At 41.7% G+C, this 25,897-nt stretch overlaps 1 protein-coding gene across 2 annotated transcripts in view; it reads right to left on the bottom strand.

Moving 5' to 3' along the window:
• USP10 (ubiquitin specific peptidase 10) overlaps positions 1–25,897 on the bottom strand; it is a 319,435-nt gene that overhangs the window by 210,825 nt on the left and 82,713 nt on the right. Inside the window, exons 3-4 of one of the 2 annotated variants that reach the window (XM_086945847.1) lie at positions 14,720–14,780; positions 10,242–11,264 (exon numbers count right to left, since the gene is read on the bottom strand). In XM_086945847.1, the coding sequence (XP_086801973.1) occupies positions 10,242–11,264; positions 14,720–14,780 (1,084 nt within the window). The remainder of the gene's footprint in view (positions 1–10,241; positions 11,265–14,719; positions 14,781–25,897) is intronic. The other variant, XM_086945848.1, reaches the window with a different exon arrangement.

The raw sequence follows: 25,897 nt of genomic DNA, 5'->3' as shown, positions 1-25,897 counted from the left end.
TACTGTCCCAACGCTGTTCCTAAACCCGTCTTGACAAGGATACAAAAGGACTCATCCAGTGCCCACTCCTTAATTTTGTCATACAGGACCCTTCCTAACATTTTAACTGTAGGGTCAATTAAGATATAGGCTTGTAACAGCCTGGCTGGGAATCGTTACCCTTCTATAAAAATTGGCATTCAAATAGAAGTTATCCATGATTTTGGCAATGGGAATTCCACAAGGTTATTAATCTGATGGCACATTCCATTAGGCAAACCTCAACCAGTTCCATAAACTCCTTGTTCACTTCAATGGAAAAAAAATGTATTGGCACCTGAGGCTCCACGATCCACTATCGTGTGAATTTGGGGACTTCGAGAATGCTACCTCAATAGGATTATGACCCTTCAAAATTTGGGGAACTACTTTCCCATACAGCAGAGGCTCTATCACAGTCCATATAAAAAAAAGCAATCAATTGGTAGGGGAACAGCCTCTTCCCCTATATGCAGATATCAATAGATCATTACACCTCCGGTGTCCATTCCATTATTCAAATAATGGGAGGCCTATTATGAAATCAGCTCCAAGCCTCTAGTGTCAGGGCTCACCAATGCTTTGCCAGATTATTAGTCACAACTCCTTTGGCAGTACAAGGGATTCATTTGGGGAGTCAGTCTTACATTAATATCACCGCCAAGCAAAGGCCAGCCAAGAACCCAGTGAAGTGATATAGTCTAATATATTTGGAAATTTAGAATAGATAAAATCGCCATTATAGAAATTGATTAAATATAAAGTCAAATCCCTATTATATTTCACAACCAGAAAACTATTTTTTTCAATCGACCTAGCACAACCCCCAGCAGATAAATTCACCCGGGTGGCTAAGCCCCCTGATGCACAACCAGATCTAGAGACAGTTGCCGCAATACTATAACACTAAAAACCATCAATTATCAGATTGGAGTTGCCCAAGTTTCTTGAAGCACAATATTATCATGCTGTCTTATAAACATTTGCTATTCTGATAAAAGCATCTTAGATTGAAATACTGGCACATTCCAACTTAATATCTTCAACACGTACCAAAGAGACCATTGGGTAAAAATGATTGAGTATCCATTTTGGGCACGGTTACTGTCAGGGTCGCCATTGCTTCTTCCCTGGGAATGGATGTGGATTCCAGTCAGTCAATCCCATCAAGCTCACTCAAGGCGAAAAACCTGTTCTAATGTACCAATGAAAACCCAGGATTAGGTTGGTCGAGTGGGCCATGCAGGAAAGTCATCATTTTTGGTTTATAAAATTAACCCAAAGGGAGTGAGCAAATTCTGGAACCAATACAGAATCAAAATTCAAAGAGTCAAAGGTTAGAGTCTGATGTTTGAGTTAATTGTGACCAGTTCTGTACTTGAAGCTAAAAAGACAGTTGTCCCGATGTTGGGCATTATGTTTACTTGTTGCCATTGTGGACATTCCATTCCTATGCGCTTTTTCCTATTGACAACAGGCCCCAGCTGTGGCAAAGTGTTAAAAAGGCTTTGGGTCCGATCCTTAATTGCCATTCACGTCGTTGTGTATGCTATCTGCAGTATGCATTCATGCCTGAGTCCCAGAATCAGAACACCTCGATATGTTGCCATTGGTAGGGGAACAACCACCAGGTTCAGTTAACATGGCCAAATACTCCAATGATCGCCTACGCTCAGAGAGTGTGATCTCATTTGTAATTATCCCCATAGCTCTTTCAAGCATACTTCCAATTGTCACTGTTGTACGTTGGATGGCAGTTGGCACAGAAGCTACCCTAACAGTTTAACATTTGTCTATATTTAATAAAAAAGGAACGCCCACGTTCTGCAGACATTGTATAGGTTGTTACTCTCCCAAGGGCCGAACAATATATGGGCCAAAGAATGGGCCCAGCATCGTCTAGCCACGGACAGGCGCAGATGGGTCTGCTCTTGGTCTGCCCGCACTGTTGTACTCCTTTGGCACTTTTGTAGCACGTTGTCTCATTGCTCACTGAGCCCTGCCTGTCCACTCTGCTGTCTGGGGTACAAAGCCCCACCCATGACCGATAACAATAAGTTCACAGTAATGCAGGCGGGAAATTGCTCAGAAACAACCCAAATTGCGGTACTCCGTTAGCACACTTAGCACGTCGCCTCCTTCCTCACTGAGCCCCGACTGGCAGCTCTGCTGTCTGGGAGACGTAGTCCCACCCCAGACGGGCACTTTAGTTCACATTAATGCGAGCAGCAACCACTCAGAATCAGCGACAGCAATGAAGCAATTACTTACTAGTAGTCTGATTACTCTGACTTTGTCTTCCTCTGTCGAAGCCTTAGAACCTTTCCTACTTCCCTGCAATGATTGGTGCCTTTGGAGTTAGAGACTGTAGAAGTATTTTAGAATACCTAGTTGCTACTAAGAAAACCAAGTGTTTCCGCCTAAAAAGTGCTATTGCCCTGCTGAGAAGCGCTTGTTTACTTCTTTTCAAATTTAAAGTGCAAGTGTCCGATACCTGGCAATATCTGTCCATTTAAATTTTGGTAATTCACTAATAGAAGTCAGCTCTGAGCATGTGGCTCACTGCACCCATTCACTCTTTAGCAGTCAGCCCTGAGACACTGCTTTTTTCCGTTCCTCTATTTCGCACTAGAACTGCAGCTTTTGGAAGTTCCTTTCCCAGTTCAAATTTTCATGGACAAGCTTTAAAAACCACCATGTCACTTATCCCAACAAGTGAACTTCAGCCGCTAAGAAGGCTACACAAGGGTGCTTGCCCAGATTAAGTGCTCTTTGGTCGCTCTCAGGCGATTTGCTGAAACTTGATGGAAGCCTGGCAACCACACTGGACGAAGTGTGATGTAAGTGATCAACTTTTAAGCATTGATGAACAATTTGCATGGGTGATGACATTTGAAACAATCTCAACTTACAATTAATGAGTGGCTTGGAGTGAAGGTGTTTTGAGGTAGAATTAATATTTCCACCAGGTAATGGTGATTTTCACTTGAGCCCTTCCATTCATACAGCGAGGTAAAGGAGGGCCAAGTAACTTCATTGGTTTAATGAATTAAGGCATTCGTCTGCAATGAGGTGTGCGACCCACATTGCCATGGAGTACATACTGCTTCACGAGATCCATGTAAAGAGCAGACCACCAGAAGAGGAAGCCTCTCATCAGCAAAGTCAGGGATCTCAACATTGCTATTTTGTATAAAAAGGCTAGCTCATTTCGAAGGTTCATTGATCAGAATTAGAAAAGCACTCATTAGCTAGAGTAGAGAAGATGTCCTTGTTTTGCGACGAGACCTCAAGCATGCAGCTGTAGAGTGTTTCTCTGATCTAATAGTAAATTACTGTCTCTCTCTTGAGGCTGCAGCTTTAAGTTAGACATCTGCAGTAAGGCCTGCTTTGTGGCAAGATAACTGATGGTCATGGTGCCTGAAAATGCCACTTGACATGCAAGGACACTACGCCACGTACTGATGTGAAGTCATCTATCTTTGTTTCTTGTACCTTCTAGCGGAGGCAAAAAATGTTAAAGGCTTCCCGAGTGACAGGACCTTTACATAGCATGTACAATAAAAAGCTTTAAAAAAAACTTAGAGACGTGATTCCAGACTGTAGAGCACAACAAATTATTGTCCTGCAATACCGGTGTTGTCCACATGCTAGAAATTGGTGTGGTTATATGCTGCCTGCACTGGGTGAATCAGAGACTGTTCTAGCCAGAAAACAATGAAAAATAGGCACCAGCTCACACTACTTGGCTAAACTAGAAAGGGTGTGAAGCCACCCCAGGGATGAGCTAGGGTACCACATGCCTTCCTATACGTGTCACCTATATGCTCGGTCACAAGAACCTCTCTGGCAACTCCTAATATCATCTACTTGGCATGGTCTTCCTCTTATACTCTCTCAACTTGAACAGGCCTCCACGAGAACATTTAACTGAAGTGAGGTGATCTCTATCGTTGCAAATTACTTCAATAACCACAGAGGTGGGCTTAACCATACAAAACTAATGAAAAGCATTAAGGACGCAGAATTCTTGAATAAGTAAAGGGTAATAGTGTAACATAATAATAGTGTAGTACAACAGTGGTGGCAAGCACAAAGTTCAATGATTTAGATCACATCTCTGACTGGGACGGATCTCCAGAAAATCTATGGCACACCAGAGAGCCGACCAACGCAGACTTTCATTCAATGGTTTAAGGAGAGGATGGAGAGATAATCAATTATCTTTGGAGCAGATAATTGCAATTCTAGCATAAATATTCAGGAGGAAGAATCTTTATAAACCCTATGTTTGCTCGACAGGCCTGTTTTCACACAAAATTAGCACCAGCAAAGCCAAGAGGTCCAACTTTAATGTGCCTATGCATGCATTATTGTATTCAAACCAGACTACTGACATTGACAAGGCTTGTTTTATATTTCTACATTGCATGTTATACAGTAAAAGCAGTAATACGCCTTCAAATACATGTGCGGCAAGGGATAGAATGTGACAAAAGAGTGAGGATTCATTAGTGTGCAGAATGTGTAAGTAGAGCAATGCTTCATTTTCATGCAATGAAATGGAAGTAATCCATAGGATTCAGCCAGACAAAAAAAAATTGAATGACAGAAATGTACCAATATCCACTCTGTGTACACATGTATCTCAATGTTATGAAAGTCTATCAAGAGACCATCAGGGACTCAAGAGAAAGTAGGAAGATGTTTGAAATAGGACAACAGCAAAATCTTAAAATACATTCCACACAAGGGTGTTGGACTGATTAGCAAGTCGTTATTGCGGGGACTACTCAAACAATATGAAGATAAATTAACCTGAACATGGTGTACATGCAAACCAGCAGATCAACTTCGAACAGACTAATAGAAACGTTTGGAACTATCACATACTGAAGACTATATTGTGAGATGTAAATAAACACTTTTGAGATGGAGGACGCATTGAACGTGCCAACATTGATTTTGTGGAAAAGGACGATAAAGAAATTGATTGGTTTTAGACTTTTTATGAGGAACCTGATGTGAGAGTGAGCCTGTTTTTAACATATGCACTTATTAGGGCCTTAATCATTTTGAACAGGAATCACTAGCAACAGTTCTTAGTATTTAACTACAGCATAGCTTCAGTGTTCATGGATATGAATGAGAAAAAAATAAAAATTAAGGTGTGCAGTTGACTCAAGATGGCCTGATCTGTTCCAGGATAGAACGGAGGTGTTGAAAGTGAGTGCTGGGCGCACCAAGAGGTAGGGGAACTGAGATTTCAGATTTGTAGGCATTCACCCACAGCAAAAGGAGTCAACCATTGTTGAGATTATTTGTCAAATGGGATTGGGGTTTGGACGTACAAGTGAGAAGAAAGAACTGGTTGCAATCAACTTCGAGATGAAAAGAGAAAACAAATAAGATTAGTACCAAGGAAGGTGTCTTTTAGATCTACCAGAAGATTTCTCAGGACCAAGGCTTGGGTTACACCAACTGGTGCGGCATAGATGTCAAGAGTGAGGAATGTGAGGTGAAGGAGAAAGAGCAATCAGAAAGGGAAAAGAACAAGCAGAGTGGCTTGCCTGCCACACATAGGCAGGCACACACCAACCACGGAGATGTGTCCCACTGTGATAAACACACTGGAGCCATCAACGAGATTGAAAAGAAGTGACAGTAGCATGCTATTTCAATTCAGTTGAATTTGCATGAGCCAGACTGCACTGTATGCAGCAGGTTGAATATTAGGCAACGAATAAGCTGCATAAACACTAAGTACCATGCATTTAGTTAAAAATAAAATCTTGGATTACGGGGGTGGGTTGCAGTTGAAAGTTAGAGACAGAACAATCTGCTGTTGTGAAGATGGCAGGCTGACTGCTTATTTACAGCCTTAACAGCCAAGGTTAAATCTACTCACTACATAACAATGAATAATCCCATTGCAATTGATATCCTCCCCACCGGTTCTTAAATTAATTCCTTCAAAATAAGTGAACAATCAGTGTCCTCTTTAATTTAATCAATACATAGTAGTGTTACTTTAGGTAATGGAAACATCAGATTCTATGACATTGCCATGCTGAAACTAAATCTCCTTCCCAGATCTGGAGGCTTTGGGGGAGGGAAGATGGGTGGCTGCTGCGGGGTCCACAAGTTAATTAATAAGGGATGAGGGTTGCTTCTCAAGTGAAAAGACTTTTCACCTTCAAAATGCAAGCCTCCAATATCTTTTTGGCCTTCCTGAAAGGACTGGAGTGAAATCTTTAATCATGCAGTAGTCTCCTAAGACTTTCAGCCCCTCATGACATGTCTTTACAGGTATTATTTCACCACAGAAGCAAATGTCCCACATAAGGGAAAGGGTCTCAGAAGCTCTGTAGGCGCTGGCTATAACAGATACAGGGAGGATTAGAAGAATTTGTTGAGCATTAAAGTTGTACTGGTTGAAAGAGGTTGATCATTTAAGAGAGAAGGAAGTTAACCTTGTGTAATGAAGCTGTATAGCTAATTTGACCTAAAACGATGGAAAGGACTGTGCAAAGAAGCAATGAGTTTTCTCCATGCTCTTCACTTCTATCTTTCTTGCATTTGATTCAAGCTATGAAATAATTGAGGTAAAACCTTTACTTAATCAGAACTTTCTGCAAATAATATGGGATAAAAAGAAATAGGGCAAATGGCTGCCTACGGAAAGAGAAGATTTCTACTTCCCAGTAAAAGGACACTTGCTCGGTTCCATTATTATTGTGACTGATCTGACTGATGCCCAATCAGTTCCAAGGTGGTTAGAGACTTCCCTACAAAAGAAACAGTGCTTTGCATATAAATACATTCATAAGCACTAGCTAGGGAGGCCAGATCGTATATCAACAGAATAGTTAAGGTATGTTAAAGATTTCATCCCGATTGGGACAACTGATGCTCCGCTATGACTGGAGAAATAGCTCTGTTCAAAAGAAATCTGTGAACCTCGATGAACTAAAGCATACTACCCGGTACATGTCCCGCTTACCTAGAACTGCTCCATAGCAGTTGAAGATGAAGTTACGTTTCCTCCCGGTTGTACCTTTGCATTCCATTCATTGTGCAACAAAGAAGACAGAAAAGCAGCTTGGGAGTACAACATCAGTGTAAAATGAAGATTCAAGGAAGTGTAGTTGTAGCGAGTGTAAGCAATTCAGCTTCAGCTCAACTAAAAAGACGTTTCTACGGCAGCCGGGTACAGTTTAAAACTATTATAGTGGTTGGCAGTACTCAAGATGCTGTGGATCGAGGTTAAACTGGTTGAAAGAAAACATTATAAATGTGCACATTACGAGACCCATTTCTTTGTAAATAAAAGGAGGAAGTGAATGGAGAAGTTTAATCCACTACACAAATACCCACTTGGGAATTTAGGTAAAAGAAAAGCTTGAGATGAGGGCTGGGGTGGTAACCAAAGCAAAGATGACATGCCACATCTTACAAGAATTTAAAGGCGTTTCCAATGCCAGTGCATGCTGCTGAACAGATCCTGAACCTTATGAGGTTTGCACAATATCTTAAGGAAGCTCTACAATACCTGAACCCACCTTCTAAAAACACATCAATAAATCTACAGTACATGTGCTGCTATCCTAGATTACTCTTATTTGGATTTTCACAATGTGTTTACTGAATATGGAGTGTTCCAGGCAAAAAAAGCATACCCTTACCAGTCCACAATGAATAAAAAAAATGTTTACAACTAAATTATTCGCTATCTCCCTGGGTTGTTTAACAGCTTCAATACCCCTCCATCCCTGCACAATCTGACAATGTGATCAGATATGTTTTCAAACTTGCATACATGTACGTGAATCTAGAAAATGAATTAGCAATTCATGCAAGAGCAAAGATCACACAACAATTAAGAGTTTTAATAACGTTTTTATATAACTATTAAACAGCCACTACATATTATAGCAGTACTTTGAACAGATCTGTAAATTAGATGTGCTTTTGCATTACAGTACATACTTCAAACAACTATGTAGTAATCAACGGCTGTTATTTGGTGCAATAGGAAAGAGGGGCTATAGCTGGTCAGCTAAACAAGTCAGGGAAGAGCAACTCAATCTAACCAAGCTGAAGTGATTTCATGGTAAAATAAAACTACCTCCCTCTTTTGAAAAAGTACCAAATTTGTATAGTAACAGCAATCCTACACAAGAAAATGTGAACTCGAATCAGCATAATTTTCTATAAAGTATTTGAGCTTTTAGTTGGTATTGAGAGGGATTAAAACACATGGCAGAGATAGGTCTGGTTCTCCTAGTAGCTGTTTCAGAAAGCTCATATAACTCACAAGAATCCTCCAATGCAGTGTGGAAGGCAGATACTAAAAGTATGCGACATCAGTTTAAAATCAATCACTGAATTTCCCATTAAATCATAAAAAGATGTACTCAGAGGTGATCAGGAGACTGTCAATGTTTTGAAAAGCTAAAAGTAAACAAATAGATAGCACTCGGCTGTAAGTTGTAGTAGTGATAGAGGCAAACTTTGTCTCTCAAATCAGAGGCGTGTCAGCACTTAAGTAACTACCATCTCATAGCAGGAGATATATAGAAAAAGGTTTAAAAATAACTAAGTAATGTAAAGATTAATAAAAGAAAGCAGTACAGTATTCTAGTTGAATTATTTCAAATAAATAAAAGCACACAAAGGTGAACCGAAAACACAGCAACCAAAAATATATATTTTTTTAAAAGTAAGCTAAAAACCTGGATTGGCCAATACTACCAGTTAGAGTTTTTTACTTCTATGCATTGTACCCCCATGGCTACTTTGAGTTAGGTGCTATAAACTTTGAAGGGGGGATATGCAAAATGTTATGTATATTTTTTCTTTAGTTAACTTTCTCTATGCTTCAAATCACTATGCGGCATAATCTTAGTATTAAATCAGTCTTGCCAATGATCTACTGAACAGAAACTTTCAGTGGAATGCATAACACTCCCATCCAAAGGGTAGAATTCTGTGACAAGAAAATATTTCCCTTCTCAGTCAATGCAGCAAAATATTACAGGGCAATTCACTTTAACGCATTACCTTACTATCACAATCTTGAAAGAGCAGAGAAAACTGGCTTCCTGGTTCTCTTGCACTGGCCAACACATTTAAAAAATATAAGTATGATTCATACTTAGAATCCCTGTTTTAGGCTAAAGTGGAGGAGTAAAGCGAAGATGCTCTAAGGAATGACAAGCTGAGAAAAGCCACAGCACATCTCGGAGTTTAGTTTAAGAAATAGTATCCAATATGCACACATTAGTTTGCAACCACATTAAATACAAAAATGGGTTGTACAGACTGATGGCAGCCATCTGCAACAAAGCACTTCGAAGAATCTGCAACGTGCAAGGAAATGTTGCCTAGGAAATGAAATCTAAGATTTTCAAGCCAGCAGGAGAGGGAGAGGACACAAACCACAAGGATAAGCATTGAATCTGTGAAGAAAAGATGTCTTTCAGCATCACTACCAGTGATAAAGGACATCATTAATAACACTTCATAGGCGGCTTGCAGACCTCCATTCTTGTTGAAAGTGGTCTATACACAATCATGGTGGAAGTACAGTGCCACATTAATCAGTCAACAAGAATTCTGCTTCCAATGGAAAACTAAAGTATGCATAAAAGAAAGCAGTGCAAAAGAAAAAAAAAATTGAACTGCATCAATGATTTTCTTAACGTAACAGAATATAAAGTTTCTGGACAGTGATGTACCACAAACAAATATGAACAGTTGCGACCTCAATATTTCTTTAACAAAAAAAACGGAAAAAAATGAACACAAGTAACTAACAGCACAGTTGTTATACAGACTGCCGGAGTAGGGCTCTTGTTCCATAATGATTTGAGCAATTGGCTTATTTATAACATGAGCACAAAAAACTGCAAGAAGGGATATTCCAGGGTTCAACACTTGTTCAAATTCTATTAATTCAATGTTATTAGACACATTTAAACGTAAATACAAATTTAAAAAAAGACTGATTCAAGTGGTCTGAATTCTCTAAAGAAACCCCTCTAAATCAAACTCAGTTTCCACCCCCACTCTTATACTACTTTGGTATTCAAATATAATAGGCAAACAAGTTTGCCCCATTTCAAACAATGATGAACACTACTTGAAATCAGAATGAACCTTGCTCCAAGGCTTGTGTTGGCTTTCGTGTTTCAATTTACTCTTGTCTGAGTAAACTATACCTGCAATTGTTATGGCTACGGGATCCTCTGAAACTGGAACAGGCCCCTCTTTAACTTCAACCTGTTTTTCAGGGACTAGATGAGATGTGGTGACAGGTGGGGCATACTTAGTTTCAACATAGGCTGCAGTAGTGGATGCAGAGGACTTTGAATTATGAAAAAGACTAGCCCACGACTTAGCAGGCTGATTACTGTAGGCCGATCCAGGAGCAGCTCCTGCTGCCTCAGCAACAGATGTCTCCTCTTGATTGGCTAACTCTGAGCAAGTGCTCTCTGCAGTGTATGATTCAAATCCATTGGCAGTGGTCCCTTCCTCGGGACATTCAAGTGTCTGACCATACGTAACTTCTTGATTTTCAGTAGTATCAATAACATCATAAGGCTGTACATTCGTCCTTTCTATACATTCCCTTCCACTCTCTGCAGGGATGTAAGATTGTTCGGAATTTATAACACTGTCTAAGTCGGGCTGCTCAGCAGTCCTGGTATTGTCTAGTGCATTAGAAACTGAAGCATCGTCAGATAGAGCTTCATTGAAGTCCAGAGAGTTTTCTGGTGTATTACAAGTCCTAGGAGAGACTGAAGATACTAGGACATCAGATGTAAATTCCAAATCCTCTGTGCTTATACTGTTTAGTCCTGACAAACCGACATGACCATTAACAAGGGTCTCTGTAGGGCCTCCATCAGTGGCACCTTCCAAGTAACTGTAGTATCCAGGAGGTCTTTTTTTCTTCTTTTTTCGCTCCCTCTGTCCTAGACTACCTATCCCTTCATCAGGATTTGAACTACTATCCAAAGAAAGGGCATGCTCTGTGAACTGGCAGTCAATAGACTCGTAGTTATTTTCATCAAGAAGGTCGTCGTCATGATTTTTCTGTGCTGGTGTACAACCAAGAATGAATTCTGGCGCCTGGGGGTTTAGAGTACTTGAAATACTGTAGTCTGTGTTGTTCAGCAAAGAAATATCAGCATTAATGAATTCAGTCACACCAAATTCAATTCTCTGGTAATCGTCATCCCCTAAAGGGGGGGAAAAGAAAAAGATTAGAATCCTTTGTATTTTCAAGAATAACATACATTTAAACAAAGGAAGAGAATTACTGCAGAAAGAAAAGTTGTCGTTTGGGAAGTAGGCACAGAACATTTAACATGGGTAGCTGTGTTATTTTTCAAATGTATAACGCAATCACTTACTGGAAACTCACTCCATTGATGCATACACTGCAAAATAGCATCTCTATCAATGAACCAAACCAGACAAACATGTAGCTTATTTACCAAACATGTGTGCATAACCATTCAATCAGAACCCCATGATCTAAATGCATTCCGTTGATAACATTTATCCTTTTTTGAAATTTTAAAGTAAGAAGTGAAGCATGCCATGCGAGTGGCATCAAAAGACTGTTGCAAACCGCATGGCTAAATATCCACTGGATTAAAAAAGGACTAGTACTAGGTGGTGCTAAAATCATGGGCAGCAGCACAAAAACAGAAAAAAGAAACTACTACACCAACATTCAGAAAGATTTATGGCCGCCACCATCCCACCGGCCATCCCACTCCCCACCTTGAATCTGTAGGGAAAAAAAACAACTGTAGGAAAAAACTTTACACAAATATTTGGAAAAGATATCAGAGAAAGTGCCCAAAAAGACAGGACTAAACTCATCCCACAAAGCTGGTAAAACCACTCCCCAATGCCACCAAAGAAGGGCATTCCACGGGGGTGGGGAGGGAGGGCGAGAAAAAGAGAGATCAAGAATGTATATAAAAAAATCTTAAAATGTTACATAAATTCGGTTGAGTATTAAAGGTATGAAAAATGTTCACCATGTACTGAAGCAAGTTTATTTTTCTCTTAAACTGGAGTGTTAAGCACTGATGTGTCAGAAACACATGATGGTGCTAACATTCAAGGTCATTTATTTCCCAATTTGTGTCACACTCGAAACTTTCACCTAAAATTTACTATAGAATTAGTAGCACTGTGTAAACAGTTCTTTCCTGCAAGAGGTCAGAACTGTGAGTAATCTATTCAGATATCTCACTTAATATCTCTATGACCATTACAAGTTCACGATGAAAGTGGACAGTGAAAACCTAATTAGATTTTTGTGGAATTGTTGAATTATCAATAATCAGCTCCAGAAATGGGGGGTTAACTCAAGTCCTCTTCCACCTCATCTATGATGGACGAGTCTCAGTACAATTCCTCCCCACTCTTGAGTCTTCTCAGAAATCCTCTTCAAAAACTTAAAGTGACTCAGTAGTGTGAAAGTGCCCTTTTCATGGCCGCTGAATAAACTTAATACATAACTTGTACTTATCTTCAGCATGGACTCATCGTAGACAATGATGAGAGAAGACCCCTAACCACTCCCATCAAGTAGTCAATCAAATGTCTTGGTGTCTTGAGATCGAATACTTGGCTATATGTGGAAAAGCCATCGGCACCTACATTTTAAACATTGGGCTCCGCAACTGCTTTTCCCATTTTCAAGACTTTCATGTGGAGGCTTTAGTCTCTGTGTGCAGCATTTCTATAAGGCACTCAATTCCACACCAGGCAAGCCAAAATATTTTATTTGAGGTGGATATCATTCATAGCAAGTCTGACAGGCTGCAGAGACATGGCCCAAATTTTGATCCATTAACACTAAACATTCTTCCAGAAGTCTAATAAGGTTCAACATTATGATTTGGGGAAATTATCTAGATGCAAAGTTGCTCGTCATCCACCCAAGACTGACACTAAACGAAATTACATAAAATATTAAATACAAGAAGCCAAATATACTTTAAATAAAGCTGGCCCAACAACAAGTTTTTTACCAGTATAAAAGTAAAGGAAATGTTCCTTCAAAAAAAGAAACTGCATTAATGTCTATGTTCTCACCTGCAAAAACCCCATTTTATGGTGGGTAGGTGTTCCCTTTCAACTCAGTTTGATAGCCTGTCATCAATATTAGAATAAGAACAGAGATACAGTCTGACAAGTAGGGCAGTACAACCATGAACCCTGGACCACTGTTCAGAACGGCAGAGGACAGTCTCCCTCACTTTTAGCAGGCTGAAATCGTGATTAATTTGGGATGTACAGTAATGGACAGAAAAAGAAATTGCTTGAGTGTTCAATAACTACTTTTAGAATTATTTTGGCAATGCCTGGTGGCATGCTAAATGAATGGACAATAGCTAAAATTATAAGTCCAAGCTGGGTTTCTTCAGTGAGAGTAACCAACCTGCATCACATAAAAGGCCACATTAAACAGCACCCCTTCATACCTGGCAGAGAAATTAACGACTTCGGGTGGACTACACCATATCAGAAGCCAAAACGCATGGAAACAAACACTGAAAAACAAGATCAAGCAGAAAAACAGGTCTTCATTACCTTTGATCTCTGATCTGGAGCATCTCCCACCACCCCCAAATCAACAAGAGCGGTGCCTGAAACTAAAGGTGTAAAGGGGATATGAATTTCTATGAGATTTTGCAACTTTCATGGGAGGAAAGAATCTTGCAATACCCTACAAATATCTGAGTCCGATTTCTAGGACATTCAAAAAAGATAATATTTTATCACATTTGGAGGGAAAATATTTTCCAATGAAGAAACCCATTCCCCTGCATCCCAATTAAATTTGGGAGGGATTCCAACCTATAGCACTGGGGAAATATATTTGCACTCTACCGGAGTAGAGGATATGTGGAAAATGACCAATACCAAGAAACCTCGAAGTCTGTGTGCTTTTACTCAGCTCTCTCAACCTCAACACTTCCTCCTCCAATTCCCAGAACATCCACTACCCAACCACTAACCTCTGAAATCCAGCAGTAACATCACGCTGGCAGATGTTATGCATTGACGAGTACAGTTTACAAGAATAATTTGTGAATTAAGCTCATGCTTGAGGAAGTTTGTCAACTTTTTCAGGAGACAAAAAAATAAATAAAAGTAGTCATTCTGAGACAGGGAAATATGAACTGGCTGCTGGAGGCTGGGACCCGAGATTCAGCATATTAAGAAAGAAACAGGCTTCCGTCAACCCTTAGGTATGCTGTGTGAGGAAAATTAATATTCATAAAGTTCTTAAAATTTAAAAGTTATTAAACAGAATGCAGCTAAGCAATAAACAAACCTGGAGGAATACAGACAACCATGACTTGGAGCAAAATCGAAAATTGATAAAAAATAGTCCTAAAACTTGCAAAGCAAAATACAGCATGGCATGGTTCCGGAGAGCTTTAACCCAAAAGTGCTGAAATATTGTACTAGCCAAAACAACTAGAGATTACATTCTCAGTTAAATTGCTAAACTATTCAACACCTTGATTTGAAATCAAATGACATGGTTTCTAAGCACTAAATGAAACCAAAAAAAATTGGAATGGATTTCATCACTCAACATACAGAAAACAGAAACCTGGGCACATCAGAAATTACTTTAATTCAAACCGCAATTACTTACCATCACTGAGATCATCTGAAGGCTGATTACTGCACAAAGTGCTTTCATTGAATGGCGGGAGCTGTATAAGAAATTAAGAGCTGTTAATATCTCAAAAAGATCATGCCAAAAAAAGTTCTTGGAGAAACAAATACAATTGATCAAATTATAGTTAAAATGGGAAAAAAATTGTGTGGCAATCACATGCAAACACATAGGCCGGAGGCACAATAGGTTCAGCCATAAAATTGTGCATTTTCTTCTGCAGGAGAATGCAGTCACCCAAAAATTTGAGAAGTACAACCATCCTGCTTGGAAATATGACTTTAGAACAACACTAGCTTAACTAAAATTGTGAACAAGGATATAAATGTAACAGACTTCCTCTCAGTGAATTTTGTTTTAAATTTTTTTGATTTTTACTAACCTTACCAATAATATAGGGCGAGGGTTGGTACTCTCCAGCTAATACATTTAGAGTTTCCTTGGACTGTGTAAAGAACGTGTTATACAGAGGTGCAGGACACATTACAAATCGTTAGGGGTCTACTGGTCCCAAAAAATAAGATTTGCAAAAGCGATTCGAAAAGTCGTAGGTTGTGCAGGTTGGTGCATACACGTGTCCGAATATATAATTTAGTGCATATGTGTTATCCTTGTGGGACTGACTAGTTTTAACTATGGGTTGATGGTATGAATTGTTCTGGTGAGAAATCATAATTTTGTTGGCCGTAAAGGAAAAGATTATTCTTTTCCTCTTAAAAAAAATAACAGAAATTCTGTTTTTAGCACAATACCGTGCCTGAAGAGAGGTCAAATAATGTTGCAAGTGGCCCATGTGTATGTATCTCCAAGGCTATTTTGTGGGAAGAAATGTAGCCAGTTGACAAACACTGCAGCCAATCATAACTCACCCATGCTCTCAGTGATTGTGCGATGGCACCGCTATGCCTGCCTATTAAAAGTTCTACAATTGGAACATATAACTGTCTATGGTCAAGGTCTCAAATCAAAAGGGGAAGACAAGTGGGACTATCTCTTTGGAGGCAGAGCCATGTTCGGTATTTGACCCTGAACTTCTACATGGTTGGGTCTGTGCTTTTTGCTTGGAGATATTGGATTTTCGGTCCAAGGCCTAGGAAAAGAGTGTTTTGGTACAGAGTTAGGCAAATATCACCATACGGAATTTAAAAGACAGTTCAGGAAAATGCACTTTTTACTGTTTGTGAGAAAAAACATTTTTACACCGTAGTTAGAGTGCTCACAAGCAGAGCGTTCTAGCTCTGGCAGCTTGCAGCAACCTTGACTAAGGCCTAGCCTCTTCGAGACATGCTGTATCTACAATATGGGCTTCAAGCACTGCCAATCTTTTTCATTGGATCCTCTTACTGTCCTTTGTAAATGCCGGCTTTTGTTTGGTGAATACGCTGAATAGTCCCTAGTTTGGACTTTTGTAACCTCCCAGAGGACTGCTTCTGTTACATGTGCCCTTACTCTTTTTTTCAATTTATGATACTCTGTGAACACTCTTACGTTTGCCTGCTCCGCTCGGGATTTTGGATTGTAGTGACAAGTGTTTGCGTGGTATACTTTGTACACTGGCTTCATTAAAGGTCCATGACTTAATTTGCGTGCTAGCTTTTTCTTCAAACACAACAGGTGATGGATCGAATGTGGATCAATGTCACACACTCACCCCAGTCCAAAGATCTGGGCCCAAATCCATCGTTTTTTTGCACTCCACACCACCCTGGGTTAGACAATGGCGATATGCAAATCAGCTCTGACCCTGTGCCCCATGGGAACAGTCCAGTCCGAACTACAAAAGCCATGTCCTTCCCAGAACGGAATCAAGCATCCGAGGACCGGACCAATTTCGAGGTAACACCTCTCATCAGCCCGGCTAGCTTGACTCCAGTGGTGTGGAGTGCCTGGGACCCACGTCTGGGCATCCCCAGCGCACTTAGGGCGGAATATGCAAACACAACAGGTGATGGACCGAATGTGGATCAATGTCACACACTCACCCCAGTCCAAAGATCTGGGCCCAAATCCATCGTTTTTTTGCACTCCACACCACCCTGGGTTAGACAATGGCAATATGCAAATCAGCTCTGACCCTGTGCCCCATGGGAACAGTCCAGTCTGAACTACAAAAGCCATGTCCTTCCCAGAACGGAATCAAGCATCCGAGGAAAAACGATGGATTTGGGCCCAGATCTTTGGACTGGGGTGAGTGTGTGACATTGATCCACATTTGGTCCATCACCTGTTGTGTTAGCTTCTTCTTCAAGGCAGCTGCACTCTCTTGTTTACTTTGGGAGCTGTATTTTTGTTTTGTTTTCAGTTCACTATGGGCGCCATGTTCATTTAAGAAAGCCGTGTGGCTGCATCATTTGCCGCGCCCCCAAAGGCTCTTTTTTATTGTCATTCTAGTCGTGCAAAGAATTGTCCATAACCGACAATTACCTAAATATAGCACAAGTGGTTTCTCTTCAAATACTCTTGGCATAGGCTGGGAGACGCCATCTGAACTTGTACATGGTGTTTCATTTCTCATATCAAGAAAAAGAAACGGGCAAAAAGCGTCAGAAAAGACCGTACACCCATTAAAAAATGGAAGAAACACCATTTTGTAGGAAATGGTAAGACTATGGCGTAGCTTTGTTTTGTAATTATATTCCAAGAAATTGTGTCAGCAACATTGTTATGTTAAATAAATGTATATCGCATTCAGTTACTCGACAGTGTCCTGGCGCGTTAAAGAGAAAGGCAAAAGAAACCAGAGGGTCATCTCAAAGTGGAAAGTTTTAAGCTTTTTTTTTTTTTTTTTTAAACATTGCATGGTTCTGAATGCTCCGTAGCGCCAAAGGTAAAGCATTCCAGGCCAGACTAGCTTTTCTGACAAGTGAACAGCCACCCAACCTGTGACGATTGAATCTGGGGGTCTGCAGCAAAAGTTGCGAAGAGGATCGCAGCCGTCGAGCTGGAGTGTAAAAGAAATCTTTTCTGAAGAGAGCTAGGTACCTCACCATAAAGGGCCCTATGGGCAATGGAAAGCATTTTAAATTGATTTCGAGCCTCCAAAGGAAGCAAGTGCAAATGCGAACGCACACTAAACCTTTTAGACAAGCCAAGCAGGAATCTAGAGGCAGAGTTTTGAACAACATGCAATTTGCTTAAATGGTACCCAGGAATGCCCACACAAATGGCATTCGCGTAGTCCAGGCGAGATAGACATGAATCGCTGACCACGGTTTCTTTGGCAGGTCCTGGAAGTAAGGGAAGGAATATTCTCAGGGTTTTCACGTCCCGACAAGTTTATTAACTTATGTAGAGAAATTCAGGTTCTCAGAAACCCATATCCATAAATTTTTTGTAGTATTCCCTGCACAAGGCAGGGGAAAACCAGGAGGCCCTAACTTAGCTCTGAAGTCGACCGTAAAGGTCCCATACAAGAGAACCTCAGACTTCCCTTTGTTACACTTCAGCTGGGCCTAGGCTAGCCAATGGAAAACAGAGGCAAGACAATGGTGTGCTGACTGGACAGATTCATTGTCTCTTCCCCACGAAAAAAGCTGGGTGTCGTCGGCATAGGCCATAACCTTAGCCCCCCAGTGATTCCGCTAGAGAAACCAGCGTAGTAACAGATGTTAAATAAAAGGGGACTAAGGGATGACCCTTGCGGAACACCTGTAGCCAACTGCGGAGGCTGTGAGACACACAGAGGGGGAGCCAGACCGGCTGAGTTCAGGCTTCGATGAAGGACCTAATCCAACCCCAGACGGAACCAGTGATGCCAATTTCCGAGAGGCGGTTAAGGAGCAGAGAATGAGACACTGTGTCAAATGCCAATGAGGTCTAGCATAACCAATGCTGCCCTCCCGCCGGCATCCAAACACTCTCGGATTGCTTCTGCCACGCGCCCCTTCCCAAGAAAAAAAGATCGGGAAGTGGTCCGACCAAGAAAGAGGCAAAGGTTTATCCACCTGGATCGCAAAATTTGAACCGATGGGGTCAAGACTTTGACCCGCTTCCCGAGTAGAGTATGTGACCCATTGACTTAATTGGACCGATTGAAGTGCATCAAGGAAAGCAGACGATTCCCAGGACTCCTGATGATCCAAATGGAGATTAACATCCCCAAGGATCACATACTAAGAGAAGCGCAAAGCTAGTTCTGCCATATCGTCTCCACATGATTGAAGAAAACCATTCAACGTACCAGGGGGGGCGATAAATAAGTGCCCACCCAATGTGAAGTGGGCTGAAAGCTTTACATAAAATCTACAGCTTCACACACACCCCAAAGGCTAGACGTTTCACTACGAAGAGCCCAATTTGCTCTATGCATAATGGAAAGGCCACCTCCCTTTCCGCTGGGCGATCGGCCCGATGTACTTCATAGCCGGGAGGAGTAGCCAGTGTGACAATAGGGTTTGATGAAACGTCCAGCCACATTTCAGTAATAAAAAGAATATCCAATAAATGATCAGAGACCAGATCAAAAATATCCACGTAATGCTTCTTCATAGATCTGGCATCGATCAGGGCAGCCTTAATGAGCGGTGGCCTAGATTATTTTTTAGGCAAAGTGCTCAGAGAAGAAACACATGTAGGCCTAAACCCGCAATCCGAACAGACAAAAGTCATATTAGACAGTGGTGAGTAGCAACAATGTGAGGGGCAGGGAGGGGGTCTACAATTGATAAGGAACTCACTATTGAAATGGACTTCTACTTGCAGGCCCCCTCCATGGACAGCATTTCTGGCCTGGGCACTGAGTTGGCGCGGACTAGCTAGCCTTAGGCGCGCCCGCTGCGTGCATCCGAGGAGAGGCCATTAAGTAGAGGAGGCTGACGGGGCGTGCGACGTGCAGAAACTAGAACGCTGCCGGCACGAGGCACGTCCAAGATGGCCGCTGGGCGGGACTAGCCTTGAAAGTGCAAAAAATGCGGAAAAGAAAGGAGTACAACACACTCCAATTACATTAGCAGCAGTGATTTCACCAGTAAAGAAGCATTCCCCCAGTATAGCCCCCAAATTCAATTATTAAAACTTTTCCAGCAAGAACATAACACTCGTAGTAAATAAAAAAGGAACCCCCCCAAATTCCAAGCCTAAAAAATGTGTAGCAAGTTAAAAAGATTTTGGGCGCCAAACGGGTACAACTAAGCCTTTACCAAAACATTAGCAAACAAATGGCAACAGAGGACCCTGTGCCGCCGCAGACTGCCTTGAGTGTGTGCACGGCTCCGGATGAACTCTGCTGCATCTTCCTTCAGAAAACTGATTACGTCTGCAGCAGTATGGGTCAGCAGGTATTTCACTTTCTTGCCACTTGTTTGTCTTACGTCACAGCAAGATCATTGGCTACAGCAGCCACACCAGATGCAGATATGTTACTAGTTTTCGTTTTTTTCTGGGCTGTTTTCTTCACCGCCATCCTTCCACTCAGTTATTAAACACACAACCACCCCAGTTAAATTAAAATCCTTTTTTTGGGCAGTCTTCTTCATCCCTGCCCTCTCAATATCAGTGTTTTTTAAACCCCCCACCCCCCACCCCTGAACCCCGATATTCTTTATTTTTAAATCACCACTGCTCGTTTTTGAAAACTATTTTCCAACAATCCTCACTTTGTGCTCAGGGCAATGCTTTTTTTGCTTTTTTTTATTATTTAAATTAGAGGTGGTTGGGACAAAGCTGAACAGCATTACAGCGACCAGGCCCGAGACCCACCTGGATTTGGTACTGTCCCTACATGGTGAGGGCAGGAGTGGGAAGTGGCTAAATTCAGTCTCAGCTGTGCACAGCTCTATGCTGATAGAGTGTATAATATTGTTTCAGGTTTTCTTTGCCGTCTTTAAAAAAAAAAAAAGAATTAAAAAATAAGCTGCAGCTCTAATCTGACATAATGACTGTGCCCCATCGCCATATTGCCTCTTCTGAGCTTACAGGCTGGTGTGCCCACTGCCCAAGTAAGACCAACCGTCCTTCTTAAGACCAAGCACATTCCACCTGACAATTGCCTGGCTGCTTCTCATCACTTTAGGTTATGTCCTAAATCTTACATTCGGTCAGTTCTGGCAATTTATATGCTGCAGTAAATGTCGTACAACTGTTCCACACGAAAGCCTGACACGCTCTTCTGATGCCCGTACTAGGACCTTCCATCCTACAACCATCACCGATGTCCCCTCTTCTAACAAGAAGCCCATTCCCAACTTGTATGCGAGTCAGAGGGCACTTATAGGCCATCATTGTACTGATCTTGTCTTTATACAGCTGACTGGGCTCTCTCATTACCAGGAGACCACGTCATCTGGACAGCCCTTCCCCACATCTCCACTGCATGTGCTTACCCAGCCCAACACAATACATAATACAACTACACGCCTATGTGTGGCTAAGCAACATCTTCCAAGGGATTAAGGAGATCTCTAATGGTGTAGTAGTTAGAGTGTTTTTTTTGTTGATGATTAGTGTCAACTATTTTGGGGTGGAGTATTAGCTTTTAACCAATTGCAGGGCTTATGGAAAGTGAAGTCACCAAAAGCTCTCGTACTGCTCCAAACCTATTAAATCAGATTGAAATCTTTAAATAGCTTACACAGTTGGTAGCGAACTAGAGACTGTAAACACCTCACAACAGACTGAATGAAACAGTGCAAAGTAATTATACAGCTCTTCAATCCTTGGCGGCACAGCAGTCAAGATAATGTGCTGCATGGCTCAACACTTAAAAAGGTCCCAATGGCTATGCCAATGTTTGTTTTGGGATAACACTCGTTAGAAAGTAAATTAAGGGCTCAAGCCAAGAAAGAAGTCAGAGTTAAGCAAGATTAGGGGGTGGACCAAAGAGAGTAGAAATTCTAAATCTCATAGTGCTTTTTCAAACTAGGTAACACCAGAATCCAGCATTTGTATATAGTTGAGCACAAGAGCGGATAACCTGGGATGCGTGAAAATAGAATTTAGAAGTTACCATAGTTTGTGGCGCATCATAAAGATGAACTTAAACTGGCATGCAGCTTTCATGGCAACCATAAAATCCTCCTTTATAAGTAATTGCATTCAGAGTCACAACAACAAATCTGGTTGTACCTTTCTGGGTGTTAAAGATAGCACCAGAATCTTAGTGGACTCTGGTAGATAAATGCAGTGCAAACCACATGCGTCTAAAAACAGCGAACATGCAAAACACAGATTTTTCCTTTGAATTTATTTTTCAACAAGAGACAAAAATAAGCCTCAGATAGAGCAGATTCTGCTGCTGATACAAAGATGCAGTAGGCTCTAGTCTAAGAGTGATAGTCTAATGATGTTGATGCTAAAGCCAAAGCGGGTACATGGCAGACTGTTTCAAACAGAAAGTATTGTTTTAAGCTACTTTATTTGCAGGAGTAAATGACAAAATAAATAAATTTCACTTATATAAATGCATATATAAGTATGTTTGTACCACACTGTGTATTTATAAATAGTAGCAGCAAAAAACAGAAAGATAAATAAGATTTGTTTGATGTGTTGGGGTGGGGTGGGGTGGGAACGTCCCCCCATGGTGTATAATCACGTATCCCTGCCATGTATGTCTGACTGCATCTCTGTGGTATCATCATTTTTTATCCTACTCTCACACCAATGTACCATGTGCAAGGAGACCCAAGCCTTTCCTTTGGTCCAGGCTTTGCTTATGTCAGTCTAGTGACGTCAAGGGGCACACCACGTTTGCCCTTGTCATGCAAATAGTGGACTACCGTGCTCGCCATGTATTTAGTACACAGATCGGTGATGCCAGTGTGTCACATTTTATGGATCCAAAAGTTTGTGTCACTCGAGTGGGGGCCTACTGGCAGAATGTCACTGTCCTGGGGTGAATGTATGACATTATTCTGCATTCAGTCCATCAATTGTACCTTTTGCATTTTTCAGCCGAGTGGGACGGGTATGCCCAGACGTGGCTCCTGTGCTCTCCATGCCACTGGAGTCAAGCAATCCTGGCTGATGAGGGGTGAAACCCTGAAACCGGTCCTAGGATGCTTGTTTCCAGTCCAGGGAGGACATGGCCTGGCATTTCGGGCTGGAATGTTCCCATTGGGCGCAGGATCGAGGCTGATGTGCATATGTATGGGTTAAAGTTGGAATGGCATGAGGAGCAAACAAAATGATGGATTTAGGCCCATATTTCTCTTCTGGGGTGAATGTATAACAGCATTCTGTCCATCAATTGTTCTTTTGGCATTTTTTTAAATTTCACTTCTATGCATTAACCTGGACCCTAGCACTAACCTCACAAGCACGTATTGTGCAGGTTTGTATATGATGCATGTGTGGTACTTACATTGTGTGCATTAGTGAGTCAGAGTCATGGATGCCCATGGTTGAAAGACCTTCAAGAACCTGCAAGGCTGGTCAACGTGGATATATCAGGCATGTATTCAAGTAAGCAGGCAAGGATAGCTCTGAAGCAACATAGAACCTCTCCTACCATCTGCACCAACCGCTTAAGCCATCTCATTTATTTCTTCACCATACACACACATTCAATATTCCATCATCCCATCCACTCAACACATCCATAATTCCACAACGAACCACATACTATATCCATATTACCATACAACTCCCTTCCAACACAATACAAAATGAACAGAACACCCAAAAAATTAAGCAGTCCTAAATCACAAGACTAACTTAAAACAAAACGATTGATAGCTAATTTATGTTCTCGCGCACTCACATCCAGTTGCAAAAATACACAGAAAACCTGCAACATGGATATCCCCCGGACAATTGCCTACACAAGTCAAAGTTAACGGCGCACTTACTCTTCTACTTCAAAACTCTACTTGAGCATCCACCACAGACTGGGGACACCTCTGTAGTTCAATCCATGCCTATTATCCACTTCCTCAAACGGGGGGGAGGGGGGGGGGGGACGGCTGGCTTCATCCTCCTTGACCTTTCCGAAGCCTTCGACACCTATCTCACCCTCATCACCAGACTCCGCCACCTCGGCATCCAACACAACACTCAACTGGATGGCCTTCTTCCTCTCCGGCCTACCCCAGAGGATCCATTCATCTAATTTCTCCTCCGAACACAAGATTATCTGCACCGCCCCCCAGAGCTCTTCCTTCAGCCCCACCCCCTAACATGTGCACAACGCCTCTTGCAGACATCACCTGCACCCAAGGACTCAACATAATTCCATATGCTACCAACACAGCTCATACTCTCCCTTCCAGAACACCAGGTCAGACGTTGCCAAACGAATGAGGGCCAACTGCCTAAAACTCAACTCGGATAAGATAGAGAAGATAGAGGTACTCTTCTTTGGCGGCTGCAGCTCATCCCCCTGGAACGACTGCTGGTGGCTTCCCGCTCTTGGCCCTGCACCTGTGCCCTCCAACCACACACACACACACAACCTCCGAAGTGTCCTGGACAGCCAACTAACCATGAAGAACCAAGACAACGAAGTAGTCTCCTCCTGCTTTCACACCATCCGCATGTTTCGCAAAATCTTCAGATGAATCCACATCCCCACCAGTAAAAGTGGCCAAGGCCTCATCACCAGGCGCCTAGACTCTGGCAACGCACTCTATGCTGGTACTACCAATCTGTAACCATCAAGCAACTACTCAACCGCCTCCAGACAATCCAGAACACCTCAACAATACTTCTCCTCAACCTCCCTAGAAGTACCAGCACCTCACACCAACTCAGGACTCTCCACTAGCTCCCATACATAAAAAATGCCTCTCAAAGCTCCTCGCTCACATCGGACTTGCCTACTTCAACTACTGCCTGATGTTCCATCGTCCCACCAGGGAGCTCTGCTCTTCCTCCCTTGACCTAGCCCACACACCCCCTGCATCAACCAGAACTGTTGCGGAGGTTGCTCCTTCTCTACATCGCCAAGTTCTGGAACGACCTCCGCTTCCGCACCTGCCCTTTGCTTATGGAATTCAGAAAAAGGTTCAAGACCTGCTTCTTCGAACAAGGACGTTAGGGGTTACAAGCCGCGCTTTACAAGAACCCTCCGATTGATTACTGTCCACAAAAGACCCATCCTCTTGTTCAACTTCAAATCCATCTCCCATCATGTCGCTTATAGAAATATTTTAAAAAATGATAGTTGGTGTAAATTTTATGCCTGCCTACCAGTCAGACGTTAACACTATTCTCTGTGGTTGAGACAAACGGAGAACTATTTTCTCAACAAAAGCTGGCTTGCTCACTCTCATATCATGACCAATAACATCAGGCTGTTTAGAACACCATCATGTTTACAATTCATAAAGACCTCCTCTCCTCGTTTTTTTTTTACCTTCCTACTCTCATTTCCAATCTTAATTTGATAACCTCCAACGTTTCTGCTTCGGTCTATTAATGAGCCTGCACATAACGAATTCGCCCATTGATTTATGCCCCCCCGCTTCAATAATTCAAAAGGTGTCTTAACTGTTACAGAATTAAGAGTCGTATGTAAAAGGTTACCTGTAAGCATTTAATCCAATATATCCCCGATTTAAGAGCTAATTGAATTGACTTACTATTTTAAATTGCTCTACCTGACCACTTGCCTATATGTCATACAATGTTATAATAAAATATTCAACACCACAATTCTTGAACAACATTGTTAGAAACTATTTTTGGTCTTAACTCTGCCCTACAGAAAAATAAATCCTCTAAAGTTGATCCACAGTGGCACTTCAACGAACCTCCTGGTTGCGCTGGTTACCTACCTAGGGGATGCCTAGAGGGGAGCTATTGATGTATGTCATTGGCGTTCGGATAGGGTGCACTCTCTTTTCCCTTTCATAGGTCTTTTGATCGAACTTGGAACAATGCGTAAGGACTATTGCCTCTAACGACGTCTGACAGCCCTGCGGCCTTTAGCTGATCTAATGAATATGAGTGTTAGTACTTAGCTTCTTTAGCACCCTTCTCCTTTTCATACGCGGCCGGCCCTGCGGGGTTGTAGGCGGCTTGCTGTGTTTTAATTTTGAAGCCTTGTTGCTATTACTGATCTGTCTGCACTACTGAACTTTTCTTTGGCCGGCCCGCTGGGTTGTAGGCAACTTTAATTTTGTTCTTCGCTCCATATTCTGTCAATAAAACAGATTTAATACTAAAAATCCTGTTAAGACATTAGTGGCTACATTTCCAACCATCCAGGACAGCAGC

This window comes from Lissotriton vulgaris, chromosome 12 (assembly GCF_964263255.1).
Source record: "Lissotriton vulgaris chromosome 12, aLisVul1.2, whole genome shotgun sequence".
Lineage (NCBI taxonomy): Eukaryota > Metazoa > Chordata > Amphibia > Caudata > Salamandridae > Lissotriton > Lissotriton vulgaris.
This window is presented reverse-complemented; position numbering and strand designations above follow the sequence as displayed.